Source organism: Passer domesticus, chromosome 1 (genome assembly GCF_036417665.1).
Source record: "Passer domesticus isolate bPasDom1 chromosome 1, bPasDom1.hap1, whole genome shotgun sequence".
NCBI classification, from domain to species: domain Eukaryota; kingdom Metazoa; phylum Chordata; class Aves; order Passeriformes; family Passeridae; genus Passer; species Passer domesticus.
The window spans coordinates 114,736,219-114,747,495 of NC_087474.1; the positions used below are offsets into that span (position 1 = coordinate 114,736,219).

Consider the following 11,277-nt stretch of genomic DNA (forward strand, 5'->3'; position numbering starts at 1 on the left):
GCATGCTTCATAAAAGATTGATTCTTTTTGCCATGATTGATTGATATTGCCATGAAGGATCAGAGAATTTCAAGCCGGCTGTTCACCTCCTGGAGCAAATCTTGGCCTCTTCACAGACTCCTAGTTCGCAGGCTGTGGAAAGATTGAGCGAAGACATAACTGTCTCTCTAGACAGAATGAGGTACTGAGCCTCTGACTTGCCAGCTGATTGCAAGGGAAGATGACCCCTCTGAATCTTGCTAACCCTCACCCATACCCTGAAATAAAAGTAATTTATTTTAATGTGCAACCTTACCCAAGAAATCTGTCCCACATGAGATTATCCAGCACTGTAAGATACAGCTGTTGTATTTAACGCTGCAACCTCCTGCACTGCCAGCTTCCACAGCTGCACTGCACGTTGTGTTAAACAGCCACAATTTCATTCATGCTTTTATTACTGGCTGCTGCTGTGGTCAGAGAGTTGCTCACCACAAGCACAGCTCCCTGGGGAATCAGAATCCTCCTCAATGGGCATGTGTGAACTCTGACCACAAAACAACAGGATTTGTAGCCCCTGGAGCATAAGGAGCTGATTTTCTGATGTTCCATCAATTCCCTTGTATTTAGAGCCTGTATTTCCAGGGACTCCAGAAAGTAGGTATAGATTGAGAGAATTATTCAAATCATAGACTAAAATATCTTGAGAAATTGATTACTGTGAGGTAAAGAACTACTGCTTCTTCAAATACATCACTAGGGATCCCAGGATAAGTGACTGACAAGTGTCCTCCTCCCCAGATAATGGGAACACTTCAAAATGCAGGCAGCATGTCAAGGACAAGTATTGAAAATATTATTGAAAATATGTTGCTTTTCCCCTGTTTGCTGAAAGCAGAGGTGCTAATACTGGCTTGGGAAAAAAAAAAACTGGGTTGATGTACTGCTGCCAGTGATGAACTGCTGATCTTGCTGCTGTTGCCCCACAAGGTGTGAGCTTTTGGCTCTTCTAAACAAGATTTTGGAAAGAACCTGCCTGAACAAAGAAATAAAGGCTCTGGGGTGCATCTCATCTTCTTGTGCCAGATGGGAAGGTGGGAATTTAGGGGGAACTGAAAGCATTATATTCTTATATATCCAATGGTGGCATGCAGAGACATCCCAGCATTGATGAAATGCAAGTTCTATGCAACCAAAGTACATAAACACCTAAATCAGGATCCTACCTGGTATGTGCAAAAAGACTCTTTGACCCTGTATTGGAGGATGGTTTATGAAGAAAGACTGATATCACTGTCAAGGGACCTTGATTAACTTATGTCATTAAGTCTAGGTAGGAAAAGCTAGTCCAAAGTTAATATTTCACAATGTGTTGCATTACTCAAAAATGTTCACGTGAGGAAATTTCATCATCTTAACACTTCCCTGTCATGTTTCACGTGAATACAAAAACCCAGCCTTGACTGTCAGAGAGTATCAGCATGCAAAAATAGACCCATCATCTTACTTTATTCTTAAATTCAGTGGAGGCTCCAAATGAAAAGAGAAACTTCACTACATCATTGTGGCCTTGCTGTGCAGCAAAGAACAGAGAAGTTGCACCTGACTGTAAAGGAAAAATGGATTAAAATAGTAACAAACACATAACACACTTGACTGAAGTATAGACATTTCAAATTAAAAAGTATTGAGCTAAATCAGTTGAATATCAGCTGAAAAGACAAGATGAATTTGAAGACTCCAGAGGACACCAGGTATCCTAACTCAGTCTTCTTCCCATTGCACTGAAAAATCTGTCCAGCACCATAGACTTTGGAGGGAGGGAAGGAAGGGAAGGAAGGGAAGGAAGATAGATGCAGGCTTTTCTGACTTTGGGCTCTCTCACCCCATGTAGAAACTACAGGAAATGGGAGCAAGATCTGAAATTCACTCCAGTGCCCCAAGCTTTTACAATAGCACATGGCTCCATTTAGATCATTTCAGAGCCCACTCTTCTGGGCACATTTATGGGACTCCCACTTCCCTGAGCTTCACAGCAACTTCAGAGAACAAGAGCACTGGTTGGAGTAACTGCATTTAGTTGCAGAACAGTGCCATTGGTCTTTAGCACTTAAACTTCATCTGTTTTGCTCCCTTTCTGCAACAGAGTGATTTTGGAGGCTTTTAGTGTTTTTCTTTTTTGTTGGCTTGTTGAATCAGTATTTCCTGAGTGATAATCAAGAGCAGCTCCATAAAACTGTTCTTAACTTTTTCTTTTGTTGCTTCTTTCCAAGCAATGTTTACCTAAGGGAAGGGACGTATTTAAGTACATGCTTTGTTAGAACAAGACCCCACTGAAAGACACCGACAATCATGGTTAGAGCAAGTTTAGGCCAGTAAGTGCAAAGACACCTACATCATCAAACAGGGCATTCACTGACTCAGTAACTTGCAGATGTCAGCATGAGATTAATGCTTTGGTTCCAGGTAACCAAGGAAAGTAAGAAACCTTGGCTTGTACTGTTTGAGCAATGAGCACTCTGCTATCCTGCATGACCTGCCACCATCCCATGTAATTTCATGCCCTCCTTAAACTGTTCTTCTCTTAAAACCAATAGTTGTCCCAGAGCAATTCTGCTCTTTGTGCAGCCAACACACAGACCAGAGCAACTGCAATCCTTACAATTGTCTGCATGGAATATGAATGAAAGGCAATTTCCCAAAAAAATCAGTTGCTGATGTTCCTTCCATGCTGATGTCATAGTGCAAGACAGGTCTTGAATGCCAAGCACAGATGCAGGAAAGTGTATGGGTGATAAAGCTGTGTGACTGCTAGAGATGAGTTGGCTCAGACTAAAAGGCAGAAACTCCAAAACATACAAAATGAAAAAAAATCCCTGTGCTAGCAATGGCATCCACTCTGTTTTAATGACCAGGCTGCAAATCAAAAGGTAAAGGTCTTCTTATTATTTATCCCATCTGGAGATCTGTAAACTGTTGTGCCAAAAAGTGAACCTGCAAATACAGAAATGGAATAGTCCTGGGGTGTTACATCCCAGATGTAACTGACCCTCACCAACCAGATGTGCTGAAAATGTGTTGTTATAAATGCACCTCTGGCATCTGATTTTCTGTTGTAAACTTCAGATATCTGATTCCCTGATGTCCTGGGAACAGAGCCAGTTATACATGTTAGAAATACACTATACAGCAAGTGACAAAGAAACAATTGGCAACAAGCACCAGACAACACTCTTATTATTTGTAACAAACCAACAGTCACTTAATCAAGCCCTGTTTGAATCCTACCTCTCTCTGCAGATTGATATCTGCTCCTTGCAACACCAATTCCCGTACACAATCTATGTGGCCATAGTAAGAGGCTACCATCAGAGCTGTTGTGCCAAGCTGGGAGTAAGGAAAAACAAGTCAGTACCTTCAACAGACACCTACAACAATGAATCAGGCTGTCTGGATGAGACAGCATCTCTGCCAAAAAGCTGGAGGGAAATTATGATACCTTATTGTCCCAAAATAAGTGCAACAAGTATAAAAAGAATGGGGTTTGTTTCTAAACAGCTTTTTTCCCCTCTCTTTTTAAGCAGAGAATCTCGAAGTTCTTTTCATCATTTCCAGAAGAATAACCTCAGACACAGGAGCTGAGTGACTCAGCTGAGTCACTTAGAATTCTGAGTCATAGTCAGGAGAAGGGGCTGGGTGATTTGAACAGTAATTCCCTATCCAAATAATGAGAGCAAACTCACTCAGTGACTCTTTACATCATAAGAGAGAACTTTCTGTACAAAAATCTGTGTTCAGCTCCCTCAGTACATTATAAGGTCACTTCCAGGGAAAGAAGTAAGATTTATATGTATGCAGTGTATGGACAATATGCAGAAACCACATGCATAAGGATGAAACACATCCTTCAAAACCATTCACACACAACAGCTCAATTTAAAGAAGGAATGGGTGACATTACAAAAAAGAAGCATACAGTCTTAGTTGTAAAAAATTAGTTTAGTCTAGAAAACGTGCATGTCTGATACAACCATTAATACAGTGTAGTGTGTAAGTTCTTGTCCAAAGTTAGCCTTCTTTTGAGAAAAAATGAACAGTAGTGACTCTATTTTTTCATATTGATCTCTGTCCTTTTTACTACAAGCCTCTATTTGAACAACCTTCCCTCCCTTGTCAGAAGGACAGTCATAGCACCAGCTCCAGAAGTACTGCAGGACAAATACTTGCCTACAGGGCAAAAATGGAATGAAAATGAGAAGATACGTTAAAGTCAATGGTCTTAGAAAAATCTCTTACACTTTGAAGGTATTCAAAGTGAGAGAAGCTGTGACAAGTACATGTTTTGGTTGGAAGTGGCATTAATCCTTACCAACACCAGCATGACTCTGTGTCAGTCAGTCCCAATGCCAAACAAAAGAAACCTGGAACTTCTCACCCTCCTTTTCCCCTTGCTCTTTGACTCAGATTAGCACAATCAAGTATCTCACCATGCACTGTAGGCAGAATAGAAAGACCTGCTCATTATCTGTGTAATCAACCCATTTCCAATCTCAAAACTAATTTCAACCCATGTCAGTTACAATAAGGAAATTCCCATGAAATCTGTCATGGGTCTGGGCTCCTCTTGCCTGGCAATCTTCTGCCTTCATGTTGGTGCCCAGTCCAGAGATTGGGTGGAGAGGAAGAATTTAGGGGGCCAGCAGTTGTTCTAATTATGAGGAGGTCTGTTGGCTGACAGAATCATTGCTACCTGGGCTCAATTCAGCCAACTCTTTGCTGTGATCTATTACTACAATGACATTTCTTTGCAAAGAGAAGCCTGAGGTGCTAGGATGTGTGTTTTTAATGTCAGCACCACAAATAACTGTGTAAGACACATTTTTGAGTGCTGGCAAATTCTTAACCCCTTGCCACTGATGTAAATCATCACACTATTTTATCTTGAGTTTCAAGCTTGATTACTGACAGGAGAGGGTTTTAAATCATCCTGAAGTACCATAAGACATTCATATGTTTCATGTTAGATCCCAACTACACCCTCTGCATGGTGGGCTATGGAAAGTGATGCAAAATGAGTGCTGTGGCTGTAGGTGCATTGCGTGCATACGCTGTCTTTGCAGTCCACATCTACTCGCCCACTGTTCAGCAGCAGCTGGAGGAGAGCCAGGTTTCCTTTTCTTGCAGCCCAAAATGCAGCATTGGCAAGTGGTGTTTCTTTCTGGTGGAAAAAAAGGAAAAATAAAAAAAGAAAGCAGAAATAAATCACTTTGGGAAATACACTGGGCAAGCATACACATTGCATACATTCTGCATTCAAGACAGGAAAGTTTCAGCTTAATGTGCTGTTTTTTAAAACCCAGAGCATGGAAAGGAAGCTAATTTAATTTCTTTTTGCAATTATAGAGACCAGTCTTCCTGTGCTTCCTCATGTTATTTCAAGTCTTCCTTGTGTCTATGGCAGTCTCTTAGATTGCTCTGTAATAAGAAATGATGATGCTAGGCCAGATCCACAGGGAAATATCACAGAAAACAACATGCTCAGTGATGCCTGTATTGTCTGCTTCTATGGTGGGGCTGGCCACAGTTAGGCTGAAGCATCCTGCTGACATGTCCTGCTGCAGGACATCCTCTTGGGCTTCAGATTAACTCTCTGTCATCTCCTTCTTTTCTGCACACAAAGTTCCAATATAGGAAAAGTATTGCTCATGCATCTCCCAGACTGCTTGTTCAACCTCCTGCCTGGAATGAACACCCTGGGACTGTGGGCATGTGCAATATCTCCTGGGCAGGAGTGAATGATGACTGCTCCAGCACAGGAAAAGGACAGAAAGAAAAGACATGCCTTTGCTCCCATCCTCTTTACCTGATCGATGCAGACAGCTGCCAATATTCTGCCTTGACAGGTAAGCACTGTCAGGGGTGAAGTGTGGGGGAAACGCCATGATGGCAATGATATGTATCCTAGAGCAGGCTCATGCTGTTGATTTCTTAATAAGGGCCCAAACCATCTACAGAGGTGTAAAACATCACTTCACCAATAGTCACACCAAAGCAGAGTCAAAATACCCAGGGGCATTGCTTTGCAGCAAACCCTGCCTTCAGGATAACCCAGAGAGAGTGCAGAGTCGATATTAAAGTCAATCATCCAGCTTCAGAAATTATGTAGGCACTTGTCTAAATGTCAATGCACACATGTAATGTGGCAGGGAGTCAGGATTCAATAGTTTTATGCTTTATAATTAAAATGCACAAATACAGCACAGTTTAAATTGCTTCCTTCACTGACATGAAGACAATAAAATTTGCAGAAACCAGCAGACACATGAATCATGAATCTGAATCTATCTCAGGTCTGTCACACTGAGCACTTTCCATGGGTTGCATTTTTAATATTAATAGATTGGAAAATTGGCAGCTGAGAGATGTTCCAACCATTCAATAAATTATAAGTCACTTCCTATAAACTGATAGTGGTATTTTTGTACCAGTACACACAGGGGTAGGAGTCTGAAAATTTTAGCAAGCACAATAAACTAAAATCTGATCTTCTCTTCACAGCTGTTGCATTTCCCTGGAGAATCTGTAGATAATGTTGATTAAGGTAGAGACAGCAGTTTATACCCTCCTTGCGGGCAACACTGTAGTGTCTTCCTATCTTTGCCCTTAGAACCACTAAAATTTCATGTAAAAGCAACAATTTACCTAAACACACAGGGCTCATGTTGCCCTTTCTGCTCTGATTTATTAGATAGATATTTATTTATAAAGCTGGCAGTTAGGAATATTTTCTTATTGGCTTTGTTATTATGATATTCACTGGAAAGCTATTGCAAAAGAATTATGTTTAGACCTTACAGAATGGACAATCAAATTCTTTACCTTTTATTGTCCCAAACTATGCCTTAAAGTTTTAGAAAATTTAGAGGCACGGCAATACATCCATAAAGGAAAATATTTATTTAATCCACTCCAGTTTTAACTACATGGGCACAGTAGCAGACTGCATTTTATTATGGATTATCATACACCCCACTTTCACTGGACAGGTGACCTTGAATCCATATCCAGGAGCTTCTTACCTGCTTTCACCAGTTCACGTGAGAAGAGAACTAAATGTCCAGTGTGACCCTGGACGGGAAGTAGAGAAGTTCAAAGTCTTTGGCCTTATGAGTCATAAATTCCTACCTCTTTTTTCTCTCCTGTAAGTCCTACAGTAGCCCTCCAGCAGAGTTGTCCTTATACTTTGGAACAGACTCAAGGAATAGAAGAATTCTTCAGTGCACCAAGGACAAAAACCAAAGTTTTTTCCCATTTGAACTGACTCCTACTAAGCACTTTTACTTCTCCTTGTGCCCCCGTGTTGCTTGGGATCCCTTGTATAAAAGTAGAGTATACAGCACACTCAGACTATCAACCATCCAGTGACTGGATTAAAAAAAAAACAGATGCAAATGTGAGCTATTGTACCTGGTAAGATGAATGAAAGTGCAAAATAATTCAGATGATCTGGGCACCTTACAAGTACAGCCTCACTGTGTATTGTGTGGCAGTTTATATCTCTGTGGTCTTCATTTTCATCAGCAATACTGACAGGACTGGTAGGCAAAATGTAAGACAGCATTTTGGGGTTAATATTCCAATTAATTGAATTATTTTTTAGGAATAAATGGGTTTATAGCTGCAGGATGTGACTGCTGTTGTTTGGTTGTGAACTCAGTCATGTCTCATCAGATTCTTCCTAGGGAGAGGTAATGTTGAATTTCAAAAGATTAATTGGACAAAATTTTTATGTAATTCCTATCATAAAGCCAGTCTGCTCCCAAAGTATCCTTAAAGTAAACAATGATCCTCAGCACTGACAATCTGGGAGCAGAATGTAATAGACATTTGAAAATTATTAGCTAATAACTTTCATGAAAATTGCTTGTTTCATGATGTCACTTGTGCAAGCATCAGCAACTTTCAGGATAAAAGTTCCTTCACTTCATCAAGTTCTCTAAAATTTTATCTTAAAATCTGGCTGTGCTAATAATTCTGATTGTTTGTATGCTTTTATGAGAGCCCAAAGATGAAAAGCTGGCATTATATTCATGCTGTATTGGCATTGGAAGAAACATTTTTTCAAAAATGGTCTAGAGGACAATATCTATTATAAATCTGACAAAACCATTTCTCTGCAGAGATACAGAAAATAATGAATTGTGCTAAGGTGTCTGTGTCATTTCAGGAATATTGAGGGGGAAAGTATAATTTAAATGCTGTGACCACCAGCTCCTGCTCCCTGCCCTACCTTTGATTTGCTGTTTGCAGAGAAAGGGCAGGTGACAGTGGGGTGACTGCTGAGGAGGAAGAGTGCAGTTCTTAAACAGGGAAAGAAAAGGGGCAATAGACAAAGGGAAAGAAAAGAAAGGAGAAAGAGAATGCTAGTCCACCCACTGGCTTGTTCCTTGTGCTGGAAAAATGCAAGAAATTTCCCTTTTCTTTCTTAGTTTCCAAACCAGTCCTAATGGGAAGGAGGAATTGAGTGAAAAGTTTAAAGAAGAAGAAGAACTGGAAACCAGGATCAAGCATGATGGAAAAGGCTAGCGCAACTTAGGAGCAGAGTTCTCTATTAGATAGCAATATATCCTACATGAAGGATCCTGATAAGAAGGAAAGGTGATTCAATATATAAATGTTGTTTAGTCAGGCAAAAAGTGGCAGAAGAGAGGATATTTGTGTGAGAAAAAAAGATAAATGCTATGCCATGGGTAAGTAGGATAATAAGATGGAAAATGTGAACAGCCTGTGGCAAACAGTAAGAATCCAAGTTAAGTTCATTATCTGAGAGAAAGAGAAATTGCCAAACAAAATGTCACAGGAAAGGGAGAGAAAACAGAGAGAGGGAAGTATGGTTTCCACTTCTTCAGAGGGAAGGGAAAGCAGTGAGCTACTTTGAACAGGAAAACTTGAGGGAATACAGTGTGAGAAATAGGGCACAGAAAAGGATCTTATAGGAATAGAACAGAAACTAAGACCTGAAGAACAAGTTAAATAAACAAGGAAGCCAAAAAATGATAAAAAAGAAAAAGAAGCTGGCATCACCAGGAACATGGGGCTGTTAGAGTGAATGCTTGTGAGAAATGGAGGTGGGAAAAAACTCACACAGACAGAATGAAGGGACAGAAAAACTAAGAAAAAAAAGAAATGAGGTATGAGACCAAAGCAGGACCAAAAAGGGGATGACCACAGAGACTGCAGTCCAGAAAGCCAAGTGTATCCTGTGTTACATCAAAGGAATCAAGACCAGCAGGATGAGGAAAGTGATTCTCCCTCAATTCTGCTCTGGTAAGACCACACCTGGAGTGCTGTGTTCAGCTCTGGGGTCCCCAACGTAAGGATGTGGACCTGGTGGAGCAAATTCAGAAGAAGGCCATGAAGATGCACCTTTCCTATGAAGACAGGCTGAGGGAATTGAGGTTGTTCAGCCTGAAGAAGAGAAAGCTCTGAAGAGACCCTAGAGCAGGCTTCCAGTGGCTAAACGGACCTGCAAGAGGAGAGGGACTTTTTTACAAGGGCATGTGCTGATAGGACAAGGACAAGTGGCTTTAAACTGAAAGGGGGTAGTTTTAGAGTGGATATTAGGAAAACATTCTTTACTGTGAAGGTGGTGAGCACTGGAACAGGTTACCCAGAGGAGCTGTGGATGCCCCATCCCTAGAAGTGTCCACGGTCAGGCTGGAAGGGGCTTTGGGCCACCTGGTCTAGTAGAAAGTGTCCCTGCCTATGGCAGAGGGCTGGAACATGATGATCTTTAAGGTCCCTCCCAACCCAAGGCATTCCATGATTTCACCACCAAGCGTAAGACTGAAGTGCCCCTGGAGCAAAGGTTCTCTGCTGCCTCCATGGGAGGGCTTTAAATGCAGGTGGGAACCACCTGCTGCGCCACCACTGAACTGACACGGTGACATCAAAGCACCAGCATTCCAGGGGGGAGATACCCTGACGGGAGAGAGGCAAGTACAGGGAATAATCCATCAAATCAAAAAATGCAACACAAGCAATATGGCAAAGGACTGGCACTGAGCTGCTGATCAATAAGAGAAGGGCAAGCACAGCATCCAGAAAGTGCATAACAGAGAAGATGTACATCCATCATAAATATTATCTGTTAACATCATTAGTAAATTGCTGCTTGCTTCCCTCTTTGCCAAATAACCTTATTCATCCTGTCCTTAGATTAAAAAACTTCTTTAGGGCAATCTTTTGCAATGACTGCTCTTGCGTGGGTTTGGATGGAAAAAGTACAAAAAGTGACAGGAATCATAGCTGGCAAAGGGAACCAACCAGTGTGGCTTCAGTGGCCACCACAGCCTGAAAGGAAGAGCACGGATAAAAACTGCCTCCTAACTATTACACAACCACACCAGCAGAGATGGTCGCAAAAGTGAGGAGGAGGCTCCTGACTGCACCAAAACCCAGAGCACAGAGTAAAGCCAGCCCAGAGCCGGAGGGAAGCTCCGGGAGGCTCGCAGTTTATGTAACACAAGGCACGCACCCTTTTGGGGCTGTCAGCTGTGACAAGCGCCCGCTCCATCAGCTGCCACCGCAGCACTCCCGGGGCACCCCAAAGCCCGGCAAGGACGTTACTGCTTTCTCTCCTTCCTGCCTACACCACCCTCGTTTTTCCTAAAAAAATAAAACAAATCAACCCCCAAATGCACGGATACGACAGAGCGCTCCGCGGGCTGCCGGCGTGACAAGCGCCAAGCGGGAACCCAAACGCGCATCCCCCCGCCCCTCTCCCCTTGGGGCGCCCGGCTCACCTTGAACGACATCCTGCACATCGCAGCGCTCCGCCTCCGCCCCGCTCCGCTCCGCTCCGCGCCCGCCCGCGCAGCTCGGCCCGCACCGCTCCGCGCCCGGGCTGCGCGGGGCCGGGGCGGGGCGCGGGGCCGGCGCCTCCCTCCCTCCTCCCGAGGCACTTTGTGCTCACGGGGTGCTGGCTACTATTGCTCTAGAAAGGGTCTTTTTGGGGCTGGAAGAGAGTATTTGTTTATTATTATTATTATTATTATTATTATCATTATTATCATCATCATCATCATCATCATTATAATTATTATGATTATTACCATTATTATTATTTTATTGACATCGTTGTTGCTGTTCTTCTCATTATTACTTAGCAGAATAGATTATATTAGATAATAGAATCAATTATAATAGAATCAATTTATCAGATTATAATAGAATCAATTATACTCGAACACATACTAATTATATCAGCATACAATTTTATGCAATTGCAGAAAATTA

The 11,277-nt window shown here is 42.1% G+C and overlaps 1 protein-coding gene across 6 annotated transcripts in view; it reads right to left on the minus strand.

The window, feature by feature from the left end:
- The window catches only part of ANKRD29 (ankyrin repeat domain 29), a 33,791-nt gene extending 22,879 nt beyond the window's left edge, over positions 1-10,912 (minus strand). For 3 of the 6 annotated variants that reach the window (XR_010369513.1, XM_064435267.1, XM_064435257.1), the window contains exons 1-5: positions 10,785-10,889; positions 10,517-10,647; positions 5,087-5,197; positions 3,268-3,366; positions 1,487-1,585 (exon numbers count right to left, since the gene is read on the minus strand). Coding sequence is in view for 5 of the 6 variants with exons in the window: in XM_064435267.1 (XP_064291337.1) it covers positions 1,487-1,585; positions 3,268-3,366; positions 5,087-5,197; positions 10,517-10,555 (348 nt within the window). In the remaining variant the exon portion in view is untranslated. Of the gene's footprint in view, positions 1-1,486; positions 1,586-3,267; positions 3,367-5,086; positions 5,198-10,516; positions 10,648-10,784 lie in introns of all 6 variants that reach the window. The other 3 variants (XM_064435276.1, XM_064435265.1, XM_064435282.1) reach the window with 3 other exon arrangements.
- Between the last annotated feature and the right edge of the window lie 365 nt (positions 10,913-11,277).